This window comes from Pongo abelii, chromosome 11 (assembly GCF_028885655.2).
Source record: "Pongo abelii isolate AG06213 chromosome 11, NHGRI_mPonAbe1-v2.0_pri, whole genome shotgun sequence".
Classification (NCBI taxonomy): Eukaryota; Metazoa; Chordata; class Mammalia; order Primates; family Hominidae; genus Pongo; species Pongo abelii.
The window spans coordinates 77,685,466-77,700,287 of NC_071996.2; the positions used below are offsets into that span (position 1 = coordinate 77,685,466).

General features: G+C 33.9%; 1 protein-coding gene across 6 annotated transcripts in view; it reads right to left on the reverse strand.

Annotated features, from left to right (window-relative positions):
* Window positions 1-261: 261 nt before the first annotated feature.
* ATF2 (activating transcription factor 2) overlaps window positions 262-14,822 on the reverse strand; it is a 93,673-nt gene continuing 79,112 nt past the window's right edge. For 4 of the 6 annotated variants that reach the window (XM_054549525.1, XM_009237850.3, XM_063712620.1 and 1 more), the window contains 2 exons: window positions 8,632-8,737; window positions 262-2,852 (listed from right to left, as the gene is read on the reverse strand). In XM_054549525.1, coding sequence (XP_054405500.1) covers window positions 2,626-2,852; window positions 8,632-8,737 — 333 coding nt within the window. In that variant the 3' untranslated portion in view covers window positions 262-2,625. The remainder of the gene's footprint in view (window positions 2,853-8,631; window positions 8,738-14,822) is intronic. The other 2 variants (XR_010135887.1, XR_008522860.1) reach the window with 1 other exon arrangement.

Consider the following 14,822-nt stretch of genomic DNA (forward strand, 5'->3'; position numbering starts at 1 on the left):
ATCTGTGACTAAAGTTCAGGGGTGTGGGGAATTGCATATGAATTATATAATTATATAATTCATTATATATAAATGGGATGCAAAGTGAGTGCAGAGAGGAATAAGGCCCAAGTACCCTGCAGTTAAAAGGAATGAATGAATTTTATCACAGAACTAGAAAGAATCTCAGGTTCTTCTCAGTTAATAAATGTCCTGAAGGAAAAAAAAAAATCATTATCTGGTGATGTTACTTTATGAAGGAAAGGTAAGAGAACAAGCAAATTATGAACATAATTTAAAGATAGAATTTATTCTCTGATGGTTTACTCATGCAAACTGCACATAAAAGAAAATAGTACAGTTTGTGTAACATTGCAAATAAGGACTGAAAATGCTAGGTACAGAAGTAGTATGACATCCTGAAAGTCAAAATGGAATTTGTGTTTATACAACTAATAATGATTTTTATTTGCTCAGTACAGATTGATTTACAATGAAACTTTTGCTAACCTTGGTAAGCTTGTTAACCGTTTACATGACTTCTTACATCTATGTAGTTTTATTTTACAGTTGCAAGAATTCTGTTACCAAAGAACCTTAACTTGCATAAGTAATAAGATGAAAGAAAAATGTACTGAAGGACTAAAGAGTGAAAAATTGAGGCTTTTCCTAACCCATTCAAACTACAATAAAAAATAGCCTTCTTGCAGAATTCATATTTTGTGCCTTTGAGATAACTCCTTAGAATAATGATATCAAAATCATGATTTGAAAAACTGATTACTTTAAAATAATGAAATTAGTTAAAAATTAAAAATTTAAGAATTATCAAATAAAAATGCTCTCATTTTAAAAAGCAAAACAATAAAATTCCCATTATCTTCATACTTAAAGTCCTGAAATGTCATTTATATAATTTGAATGTTTCCCAGTTTGGAACTTAGGCAGGAGGGATATTTCCTTGAATTATCAAGGATATTCCATACAGACTTTTGAAATGTCAGTCTCATCAGGAGATGGCACTGAGACTTTAGCAAATAGTGTAGTATGGATGCAGGACAAACTACACAACTTATTATAAATGCATTACAGATATTTACATAGTGGAATCCTGCTTGAATGCCAGAAGTTGCTACTGGGTAGGACTCATAACTATTTTACAAAGTTTTCTTACGCACATCTACTACTTTTAAAATTTTATGTTTAACAATTTATTCTATTTTAAAATATGTACTGTATTTTGAACATAACTGCAGAATAAAAATAGATAATGGCACATTAGAAAACTAAGTATCCCACAGATGATTGAATAATGAGAAAAATGTACCTACAATCATCTCATCAGAAACAAGCTACATCATGGAATGTTAGTTATCCAAGCCTGCACAATAATGACATTTTAAACTGCAATCATCTATTGGCCAGCATCACACTGAAGGCATCGTTAAACATTCAAGCAAAGATTGCTGGCATAAACTATTGAAAGACACACACGCGCGCACACACACACACACAGACACACACACACACACACTCTCTCTCATTCATGCACACTTCCCACATTGTAATTACATTGTTCTAAAGATAGATACTGATTTTTTTTTTCCACGAGAAACATTATCAAAATTTGCTACTAAAAGATGACAGTGCTTTCACAAGAATAAGTACAAGTTAGCTCGCAAGTACAAGACAATGGGGGTAAACAGTCTTAAATTTTCTAAGTAGTAATTTTAGGCTTTTCTGGCAACCATACCATACTTAATTATGCATAAACTTTGCAGTTTGTAACCTGAAATCTGTAAAAACAACAACAAAAAAACAAAAACAAGAGCTAATTTCAAAAATTATTAGATATTTGATAACCCTGTATCATACATTATATAATTTCATATTTTTTAGCCTCAAAACATAGGTGTAAAATATTGAATTTAAGACTTGAAAAATAAAATCATTTTTGAAATGCTGAAAATTCTAAAATGTTTACTTAAACTCTTAAATAAAAAAGGAAAATGATTATAAATGACCTTGATTTAGCTTAACAATGCGCACAAAAGCACTGTATGTCTTTACCATGTTTTCACTCACTTTAAAAAAAGTGTTCTTTAATGTTTTTCCTTTTGCATAATGTGCAAAATAAAAGGCAAAAAGATTAAAAGCAAATTTCTATCTTTCTCTTGCCTAGTGCTTTTATGACTCCGTTAACATTACAAAGTCAACAGGGACTATGCGAAACTTTGGTATAAATGATAATACTACTACCATCACAGTTGAGGGTTAAGGGGCGGTCAAAAGAAATGGAAGTGGGAAGAAAGATTCAGTAACACCCCCATTTATTAAAACACCAGCAAATTAAAAGTGAAATAAATCACAATGAATTATAATACAATTTACACATTGAGCACAGAAAAAATTAATAAATCTAATAATATTTATAAAAAAAGCAAAATCAGTCTTTTTCCAGAGACTAAAAACTGTTTTTCAGTCTGATCAACTGCTGCTACACCAACTTTAGAGCCAAATTTAATTTCAAGTAAAAAAAAAAAAATTTACAACCACAGATTTCGCATAAATGGAAACTGGTCTTTCCTTGATTTCCCTTTGAAGTCACTAATGAGTATCTAAAACTGTTGTACTGCAGGTTTTTAATCAACTTCCTGAGGGCTGTGACTGGGAGGAAGGAGCCATAACGATCTGTGAAAGAGCAGGCTCTGTACTCTGGTCCGCCATCTGGGTGAGGACTGAAGTGGCTACAGCTTCTGCCTTGGAGGTTGAACTGACTCCATTGGATGTGCTGACCGAACTATGCTGTATAGCTTCTGTATGTGGACTACTCGGCACTGAAATGTCTTCTGAACTATCATCTTTATCAGCAGCTGGGTGGAAAAAAGAAAAATTATTCATTTTCCTAAAATCAGTAAGAATGCACCAGTATGCTGAGGCAATATACAGAGTAAAAAGTTAGAAAGTATCTTACAAAACTGATTAGACAAGTTGGTATTACAGGAATTGATATAGGTCATGAAGTAGGCAATTTTACCTGCAATAGGTCAAAAGAAGGCACAACCATGCATATGGAAACATCTGGGTGCCCACTGCCTTATGGAATAGAGCTGAAGAAATATTTGCTAAATAGTGTTAAAGAAAGAAAATGAGGTAGAGTTTGGAAGACAGTCTCTTACAGATACAATCAAACATTAAGTATCACATTTAACAAACTCAGTCTGGTTGGCCTACATGTCATTCTTATTACAAGATAAAAATGTATAACCACATGCATAAACAAAATGAATTCTTACATACAAATTATATCTTCAAATTATTCCCTCTGCATTCTCCAGAACTGTATTTATTCTGACTGATTTTCCATCTATTGCAGCCATGGATGATTATAACACCTGATTCTAATGATGCATACATAGGAGAATAAGCAGTATTTAGAATCTAAATGCCACCAGCTGTTATAGTTGCATGAATAAATTGGGATTCAAGTAAAAATCCATATAAAACTCTAAACACTGCAACTGAAAAGATATTAAGGAAAGGGCATTCTAAATATTTACAAAAATAAATCTGCAAATATTTAGACCTGAACAAGTCTCTTACATCCTTATTTTAATAGAACAGAATCCAGTAATTTCATTTAGTAAAAATTTGATATAGATAACACACACAAATATTTATAGTATATGTAAGTTATGACGAACAGTGATAACATGAACACCTGGGAACCGAGCCGCCAACTTAAGAGAGAACATTGCTATTAACACTTCTGCTTCCTGGAGGTTCCTGTCCTCACCAAAGGTAATCACCACTCTGACATTTCTTTAACCATTCTCTTGTTTTTTCTTTGTAGTTTTACCACATAGGTATGTATCCCTAAGCAATATAGTTCAGCTTTGTTTATTTTGAAACACTTTAAAAACAGTATCACACTGGATGTATTCTTTTGCACCTTGCTTTTTTCACTTGGCATTAAAACTTTTCTTATTCAGTGTTTAGGAGTGACAATAAGTAGGCTTTTAAAATCAAATCTAAGAATGTGTATTGGCCTGCTTACTAATGGCCAGATGCCCATTCTGAAAGTCAATTAGTGAAAAAAATTGTGGACATCTTATGAAGCAGGACTTAGCCTATGATTTGCAATGTAGAAGATGGAGAGGGTGATACCTGGTAGTGTCAACTTTAGCTAAAATAAAATTATTAATTTTGTGCATTTTCTGAAATATAGTTTTCACAGAATTTTTCAACATCTGCCTCAAATCCATGCATTTTTGAAAAGCAGGTTTTAAAATACATTAATGAGATGGGACCCCATCTTCTCTATAACATGCTATAAATCAAAACCATACCCCTGGATACTTGACCTCAAGGTACAATAAAACAACACCACCACCACCACCACCAACCACCAGAAGTAGTAATCCTTTTAAAATTATATAAAACAGAATGAATACTTAAAAAAAAATTATAGATTCAGATGGTACATATGCAGGTGTGTTACATGGGTATATTGTGCAATCCTGGGGTCTGGGCTTCTGTTGAACCTATCACCAAAACAGTGAACATAGCACCCAATAGGTAGTTTCTCAACTAGTTGCCCCTCTCCTTCACCCCCCTACTTTTCTGATCAAGCAGTAATGAATGTTATAAAATATTTATAATTCAGTTATTAAGATAGCCAATACAATCATTACATGTATAAAGAAAACAAAATACTGGCAATGACAGTTTAACTGGAGGGAATACTAAAAAGCTCTATTTGTTTATTTCACCACTAGTCTTTTTTTTTTAAAGTATTTTTATGTGATTTTTAAGTTTTAGGGTACATGTGCACAACGTGCAGGTTAGTTACATACGTATACATGTGCCATGTTGGTGTGCTGCACCCATTAACTCGTCATCCAACATTAGGTATATCTCCCAATGCTATCCCTCCCCCTCCCCCCACCCCACAACAGGCCCCGGTGTGTGATGTCCCCCTTCCTGTGTCCATGTGTTCTCATTGTTCAATTCCCACCTATGAGTGAGAACATGCGGTGTTTGGTTTTTTGTCCTTGGTTTTTCAGTTTGCTGAGAATGATGGTTTCCAGCTTCATCCATGTCCCTACAAAGGACATGAATTCATCATTTTTTATGGCTGCATAGTATTCCATGGTGTATATGTGCCACATTTTCTTAATCCAGTCTATCATTGTTGGACATTTGGCTTGGTTCCAAGACTTTGCTATTGTGAATAGTGCTGCAATAAACATATGTTTGCATGTGCCTTTATAGCAGCATGATTTATAATCCTTTGGGTAAATAGCCAGTAATGGGATGGCTGGGTCAAATGGTATTTCTAGTTCAAGATCCCTGAGGAATCGCCACACTGACTTCCACAATGGTTGAACTAGTTTACAGTCCCACAAACAGTGTAAAAGTGTTCCCATTTCTCCACATCCTCTCTAGCACCTGTTGTTTCCTGAATTTTTAATGATCACCATTCTAACTTCACCACTATTCTTTAAAAGAACAACAGGCTGACGTTTCCCTGAATGTTGAGTTCAAGGGACACACCAGCTTTTAAAAATAAAGAGGCTGATCTGTGATGAGTGGTATAAGGAAATGTAAATACATACTGGAGGCAACAACTCAAAATGAAACAGTAAATTATAAGGGATGAATGCTTACCTACAGACTTTCAGAATTAGGTAAAGAAATCTTTAAGCAGTACAAAGAATCAGGTACTCACAATTATGTAATTATAAACCTTACATACACATCAAATACCTTTACAATGTGATATATTTGCACCTATGTCCATTTCTAGGTGAGGGGAGAAAATGACTGGTGTAATCACAAGCACTAGAGAGATACAGAAAACCATGCTGTACTCAAAGAGCCACTTCCAGCTCTACCTAAGCTAAAAGAAACCAGCTGTTTGGCAATTCAGTAATCTTGAAAGTTCTCTACCTATGTCCACAAGTTTCTTTTTCTTATTTGAGATAGGGTCTCCCTGTCACCGAGGCTGGAGTGCTATGGCACGATCAAAGCTCACTGCAGCCTTGAACTCTTGGGCTCAAGTGATCCTCTTGCCTCAGCCTCTCAAGTAGCTGGGACTATAGGTGTGTGCCAAAATGCCTGGCTTTTTTAAACTTTATTTTTTGTAGAGATGGGGTCCCGCTATTTCACCCAGACTGGTCTTGAATTCATGGGCTCAAACAATCTTCCCGCCTTGGCCTCCCAGAGTGTTGGGCTTACAAGGGATAAGCCACAGTGCCTGGCCTATACAGATTTTCAGTAATAAAAGTATTTGTGGTTGATTAGTCCCCAAGAAGCTTTTCTTCCCATTTATAATTATAGAGACAATTATAATACAACTTTAATTATGCCCAGATCTAAAGAATGTTAATTCATGGCAATAAGATCACTTTTGTGCTTTATTCTTCATGGAACCCAAATATTTAAAATGTACTCTTATTATTTTCATTCAGGTTTTATATTACTTAACTGTTGGGGTGACTTAACTGTCATGGTTTTCCCACGACTGAGGGGTCTTCTTAGTAAGTAGGACTTTCAGTGCTAAAACTGGGCGGGACAGACCCTATGGCTGTGACTTAGTACTTCCACCTTTACTTGAAAGATTTTGTAACATTCCTTAATTTCTACTAAATCTTAGTTTTGATTCACAAATGTTTTTAAAGATTTAGCTAGTATTACAACTCACCACTGTTAGCAAGAGCTGTGTGCTACAACATAATGAAGAGTGTAAATTTTTCAAAGGTATTCACTTAGTCAATCTCTGTATCTATTTTTACTACTACACAACAGAGAAGTCAGACTTATTTCCAAGATTTCAAATTTGAAAATATAAATTATTTGAAAATTTCTACAAAATCCAATTATCTCCCAAGAGCTGAAGAGAATTAATTTTATGGTAGAACTATATTTCAGTTAATTTGATTATCTACATGACTAGACAGGAATAAAGATAGGATTATTTCCAAACAACAAAAATATCCTATTCATTTCTTATATTCTCATAACTTAGTACTCTATGTACTAAAAATGTATTAATCTAGATTTTCAGTCATTTAAGTATACAGTATATAAACCCACGCATCTATACACTTAAGATATCTTGTAAATCGATTGTCAAATGAATAACTGGTTTGCATCTGCTGAGCATACATTCCCTGGATAATAGAGTCAAAACTGTTGGGATTATCTAATAAATTATCAAAGATTTAAAAATTACAGGTAATTTTGAATTGGATACAATTTAAGAGAACAGTTAATTTCCTTTTAATTTTATAAAATAATTTGTTTATTTCCTTTTAAACTATCAAAATCCAAGAGAGATTTCTTGTTAAGAAAATCACGTATGCATAAATGCTGAACTAGTAGCTTCTATAGGAAATTATGTTGTTAAGTCAGATGGGAACCGTAATGGCCTCATCCCTGAAGCAATCATTGTTAATATAAATCCCAAACATATTTCTATATGGTTCCAATTTACTCCACAATGTGTTTCACCATCCTGTCAAAATTACTAGATATCAAATAACCAAGATTTATATGCTCAAAACTGACAAAAATCAGCGTTCTAAATATATACGGCAATTGAGAGTTGCTAAATCTACGGAATCTTTTAAATTAAAAAATATTGCCCATTCTGATGAAACTGCTTACAATGACTACAAGTAAAGATGGTGGCCATTAAGTTTTATCGTGACCACCTGAGGAACTGTTTGCATCCAATACAAAATGTTTCTTTCTTTTGAATTACTGACACTGGCAAATTAAAATGAAGTGGATACATATGGTTGAAACAATCTTCACATTTACAAATATCCTGAAATATCACTAAATCATAAAGACTAAAGCTGTGGGTTATATATTATAAATGTTGCCTAATGCATTCCCAACTCTGTTGTTACAAATTTGTATACTATGGACAAAATTGGCCATTTATTCAAGAGTAACAGCTGGTTCCAACACTGTGCATCTTATCAAAAAAGGACATTGCAAAAAGGAAAAGGCACAATTAACCTCTAAAATGCTGAAAACAAAAGAATCTCATTCTTTGGGAAAACATTTAGCAGGAAACTTACAAGCAGATAATTTAACTACTGTTCCTGTTTTAGCATTTTTATAACTAACTAGATATCTCAATATAAAGGTTTACAACAATAAAAACATTACACAATGCTGACATTATCTAAGAAAGAACAATAGGATCTGATACCGTAAAGGGATATCATATATTGTTAAAGGCAGTCAGCTGATTTTAAAAAGAAAAATATCATCATTAATGAATGGAGGCTGGGAAAAAAGTAGTGTTTCACCCTGTCAATCTAAGACAAAGTGTTACCCTGAGAAGATGAACAAAATATCATCAAGTACTTACAGTATATTTTAAATTATTAGCTAATCCATTTTGTTGATCTAAGGCAATGCTTAGGAAAAAAGCTAGAAACAGGAAAACTCAAACTCTCTAGATTCTAAAAAAGTATACCTCTCTACTGCATTCTATAATAACCTTACAGACATTCTGATATTTAATCTTAAATATTAGAAGCGCAGTCTCCATTTTTAAAGTAGCAGCTCAGTTCACTCTGATGGTATTTCACTGACGTAGCCTAAGGCTATAGGTAATGGAACATTACTCACTATGATAGCCAGATTTCTTCTGCATGGCGGTTACAGGGCAATCTTTATGAGCCAGAAGAAGCTGTTTCAGCTGTGCCACTTCATTTCTCAGCAGGGTGACTTCACTCTGGAGAAGAAACAACTTATGTACCTTACCACAGACTAAACATATTTTTTACTGTTTAAAACAAGCAAGGATTAAAGTATAAAATTGGACATCACTGGCAGAACATTAAAAACAAAGAAAATATGCTGATTAAATGTCTAATCAGTACATGGCAGCTTTTATATTTTAGCATTTATTAAAAAGCTGTAACTTGAATAAAAATTTAAGATAATGGCACAACTGGATAGCATATTTCAAAATTGTTTCCATTTCCCTGGGACTTCTTATATATTACAGGTAACCTGTTGAAAGTATTTTTATTTTATATATGTTGCATGCTCTTCTGATTATTTAAAAAGAAACATCAAGGCAGTCAGGATGAATTTTCACTGATTCCATTCACTTAAAAATGAAAAAATTCATCCTAGAAATTCAAATAAGCAAGTTTCTAGTTTCCTAGAAACCAAGAAAAGCTCCACAGGGGAAACCAAAATAACCAAAGAATTATGGATACCTAAAATTCACTGCAAGGCACTCTTGCTGGACACTGAAACCAATGAAACTAGATATAACATTTAAATGGCTCAGTTGCCTTTGACCCAGGCAATTTGTACACATCTAAATTTAAATCTGCTACGTCAATGGAGATTTGTTCTAATCTTCAGAATGAGTACTTCAGCCATTGTTTGGGATACATTAATCTGGTAAAAAGTTCCAAATTGAGCAAGTCCGACTAATTCCTTTGAGTTACCCCGAATATTAAAAACATGTAAGTCAGTGATCATTACCAATACTCAAGAGTTAGAAATAATATGAATTTAATAAACTGGTAACATAAAAAATTCTTAACTTACAAATACCTCTACTTACTTGGACTTACACAGTAACTATAACCATTCAGATTTCATCCATGAACCAAAAAGTAAATTAGAAAATATAGCAAACAGGTGTACATAAAAGCTCAGGCATGACATTTTCTACCTTGTTTCTTAACCAGAAAGCTGAATGTAAAATAATTTAGCAGGCTGACATGGTGGCTCACGCCTGTGATCCCAGCACTTTGGGAGGCCGAGGCAGTTGTATCACTTGAGGTCAGGAGTTCAAGACCAGCCTGGCCAACTGGTGAAACCCTGTCTCTACAAAAAATACAAAAATTAGTTGGGCGTGGTGGCAGGTACCTCTAATCCCAGCTACTCGCTACTCGGGAGGCTGAGGCAGGAGAACTGCTTGAACCCAGGAAGCAGAGGCTGCAGTGAGGTGAGATTGTGCCACTGCACTCCAGCCTTGGTGACAGAGTGAGACTCCGTCTCAAAAAAAATAAATAAAATAATTTAGCAGACTTGGGCCTCCTTAAGTGATAAGTGACAGAAACATAAAAATCAAATAATAAAAGTTAAGCAATCTAAAGGCAAGTCTATTGGGTCAAACAGTTCCTCACACCCCAATAACAATGAATTACATCACTGTATTTAAGTACAGAACAAAAATTGATGCTCATAATAACTCTAAACCGTTAATTAAAAGATTAGATTATTTAGAATACTGTATTTGAGGCAAGAATGGGTAGATAGTAATCAAAGTACAGAAGGTAAAATTTAAAACAGTTTGGCTTGAAAAGAAGCTGTCATTTAGAAAACACCTTCTCCAACTGGTGTCAATACTGCTAATTATAGTTCAGTATTAATGACACTATTGATGAAACCATGTTATGAATAATCCAATGTATATTACCCAATGTATATTACCCATCCTGTCAGCTTGATTTTGAGACTGATGTCTACAAGTTTCTCTCATTAAATCCTGTAACAGGAAATGGGCTGGATATTTATTTTTAGTCAAGAATATACAATCTTTTACAATCTGGTGATGGTGACCATAATGATTTTCAACTCTCACTGCTCTTCTGATATACTCTATCCTTTAACACCAAACACTAGTGATGCTTCAAGCCTCTCATACCCTTGCTACCTTCACATTAGTTTGAACCATATGAAATAACCAGTATTTGTCTTGACTTACAAAAGTAACAGTTTGAAATTGCTAGCTAAATACATACCGTTGTCTTTATCCCCTCTTTTTTGTCTTGCTAAATATTTAAGTGTCAACTCAGAACAGTTTAGAATGCACAGGAAAATAAGTTAGGTGCCTATTTCTGTGTTCCCACAGCCATATACTTTTGTGTGTATACATATAGATCTCTTCCATAGTACTTATCACACTGGATTGTAACTTTTGGTGTACTTGTTTGCTACCTCTACCAGACTGGGAATTTCTTGAAGGCAGAACATATCTTTTCCTTGGTATCCCCAGAGCACAGCACATTGCCTGATATGGACTGAGTAGACAGACATATTTTAGAGAGGACCACGTAATTCTATGTCTAGGACGTAAAAAATATCAAAGAAGGTGAAATGAAAAAGCTTAAATAATATGAATCTGGTCAGAGGTCCTAACTTCATCATTTATAGCAATAATCTCACCAATACAGCTACATTGTTAATTTTCTCAGTTATGTGAATTGGCATATTATATAGTATCACCTCAATTACGGAACTCTAAAAATCACAAATGCCTTCTCTCTTAAACACTCTATACATTCACAATAAACCATATTATGAAACAAAATGCTATATGTGATAAAAGTACTGAAAGTGTTATGCGTTGGCTAGCTAATTGATATAAAATAATTGATTTAAATATAGACTGGGTGTGGTGGCTCATGCCTGTAATCCCAGCACTTTGGGAGACTGAAGCGGGCAGATAACTTGAGGTCAGGAGTTTAAGACCAGCCTGGCCAACGTGGTGAATCCCTGTCTCTACTAAAAATATAAGAATTAGCTGGGTCTAGTGGTGCGTGCCTGTAATCCCAGTGACTTGGAAGGCTGAGGCAGGAGAACTGCTTGAACTCAAGAGGTGGAGGTTGCACCACTGCATTCCAGCCTGGGCTACAGAGTGACATTCAGTCTCAAAAAAATGAAATAAATAAATACATACACACACAAATTCTCTCTTTAAATAGACAGGTCTGAAACTGATGAACAGGACATCAATTTCTACATTTCAAACTTAACTGTTGGTGGTATTCAGGCTGTTGATCTAATTAGACTATCTGGTTTACTAACATATAGTTGTAACATGAAGATGCCAGTAGCCAGGAAAGGTTAATGAACATCAAGGACTGAAGAGGTACAGTACTTGATTCTTCTTACAACGTATATTTGTGCTAACTGAATTTTAATTGGCATTAACTTGGAGAAACAATGGAAAAGGCCAAGAAGAAGAAATTAAAAATAAAAACTTTTGCACATTCTTTTATTTTTAAATTTCTGTTACTTTTTTTCTTTTAAAAACTCTGCACATTCTTGTATATAAATTTGCATGTATCTAAAAGGTATAATATACAAGCATGCTGTAAATTATATTTATCCAAAATTCAAATAAGCAATTTTTTCCACTACACCTTTTAAATGGCAGAAATGGTTAAGAAATAAACCAACAAATTCAAGGTCTGCACAATACAAATTCAGTCCAATTTTTTACATTGTCCTGATCTAAAATGTTTTACAGTAACATTTTCCTAATGATGATTCTGAAGCTCAAAAGTGACTTTTGGATGACAGGTTACAAATTAAATATAACTTGTATTATCACTGTACTCTAGTAGTCGATTTCATTAAAAGATGGTATCACCACTAGATTAAAAGCAGCAAATGAGACACAATTACTGGCTAGGAATTGGGACAGAGAGAAATACTGCAAAGCAAACATAGCTGGAGTGCAGGTTAGGCATGAGGGTGGGCCAAAGCTTGAAGAAGTGGATTAGTTGAGCTGTACAGCCCTAGTAAGTATAAGCATATGCTAGTGGTCAAGACCAGGTCAAGCGGGGGTTGGAAATAGGATGCTCATGCAGGTAAAGGTTTTATAACTGAATTAGTTAGAAGAGACAAAAGCTGAGTGGTTCCTAAGTCATATATATACACACATTTATTTCTTTTAGTAGAGATGGGGTTTCACCATCCCAGCCTCAACTGATCTACCTGCCTCAGCCTCCCAAAGTGCTGGAATTACAGGAGTGAGCCACTGCTCCTGGCCTCATTTATGATAAATATAGTAAATTCAACAAACTACTCCAAGCATTCAAGAATTCTAGTCTTATAAAGAAAATACTGTATTCCTAAAAATAAAGATAGGCATGATTTATTACTATTCAGATAAGATGGCTGCATAAGTCATGATTTTAATTCTGAAATCTTTATATTAAGAAAGATCAGAAGACAGGTAGAGAGAGAGAAGGGGCTGCTACACAAATATAATGGGAAGACTCCTTAAGTTTCTATACACAGAGACCTCAGAATATAAAAACAGAGGTTACACACACACACAAAACCAGTTTGCTTAAGCCAAAATAAATATCAAGGGGATGTTCAGCCACAAAAAGACTTATTATTAAATGAAAAAAAAAAATGTACACCTCTTACTATTTTTTGGATTATTTTAGACTAGATTTTAGTTGGATTCGGCCTCCAAAGTCCTTCTGGTTGTACTATCTACTATTTGTGAGTTAGTATACTTGCAGGATATGTTAGTTATCTTCCTGGGTCATTCTGAAGATGAAGTTAAAATAAGAGATATAAAAGCATTTTGAAAATGTAAAAGTCTCATTCAAATGTGAGAAATCATCACTCTGTCAAAGTAAAACATATTTGGAAAGATGAACAGATGCTAAAAGAAATTATTATTCTGGTCTAAAATCTGATGTAAATTATTTTATCATTATCTCTACCACCGCTCCACTCTAATAATGTGGCTACTCAAAGGTTAATTACATAGCAGCAAACAAATTTTTCTTACATTGTCTACGTAATGTAAATCAGCCTACTGAAATCATCACACGACAGCCAACTGACTAATCAATCAAAACTTTTATTGATATTTGGCCATGAATATCAGGTATTCCCTAAATTTATGATCTTTGACTTTCTACTTCAGCCATTACCCCCAAAAATAAAGACACAGTATTGAATAGTTTCTTATTTTGTGGAATTTCTCATTGCTATGAATTTTTAAAATGTTTAAGCCTCACAAAAGGCAGTTAAGTATCAAGATTCTCTCCGCACAGTTCCAAGGGTTATCGTGGAATGTAAAACTTTACACATGAAAACAAACTAGTTTTTTAAAAATTTATATTTTTAACTGAAAAAAAGACAGAGTTCTCATTAGAGCTATAAAATACTTTGGAAACACTTTGCAAAATGAATGGGAATGACTCCTTTCCTATTCTCACACTTTAATTACTTGTTTCATGTCTGTCTCCTCTGCCACAAATTCTGTAAGTGCAAAGACAATGTCTTTTTCGCTGTTACCCATATCTAATAACACGCCTTGCACATAATAGATGCATAATGACAGAATGAAAAATAACTAGCATTTGCACAGTGTAGTTACAACACTGTTCTATAACTTATTTCAGTTGCTTTTCATAATAGTACTTATTCTATCACAGTTTGACGGAGAAACAAAGGCTTAGGAAGATTCTTAGTAAAAGCCTCAAATATAAGTATTAGATCTCAAACTCAGAATAAAATGCATGAGATGATGGCAGCTACACTAATACCCCTTTCTTTCATCTAGAATATAGTTAAAAACTCAGTGGAAAAAAGTGGAAGATAGATCATAGAATTCAGAAATTAAATCAAAAAGGTATTATAAAGTATCTTCCAATTATTGTTATTTTTTCCTATTTCAAGTAATAAATACTGAAATAAAATATTGTCTGGTACCAGAAATAAAAGATTTAATCTCATTTTCTATAAGTCAACAGACCAATAAAACCTTTTCCACATCATTAACTTATGAGTAAATAATTCTCTAGCTATAAAAGTGTGCTTTTATTAATTTATTGTGCTTCCACTCCACACACATTTTGCAGTATCTAAGTTATTAGGTTGGTGCAAACAGAATCAGAGTTTTTGCCATTGAAAGTATGTTTTGCCGTTACTTTTAATGGCAAAAGCTGCGATTCCGTTTGCACCAACCTAATATAACAGCCAAATCCACACAAAAATAATTATCAAGTTGTACCCACAGAGTAACTGTTAAGCAGCTA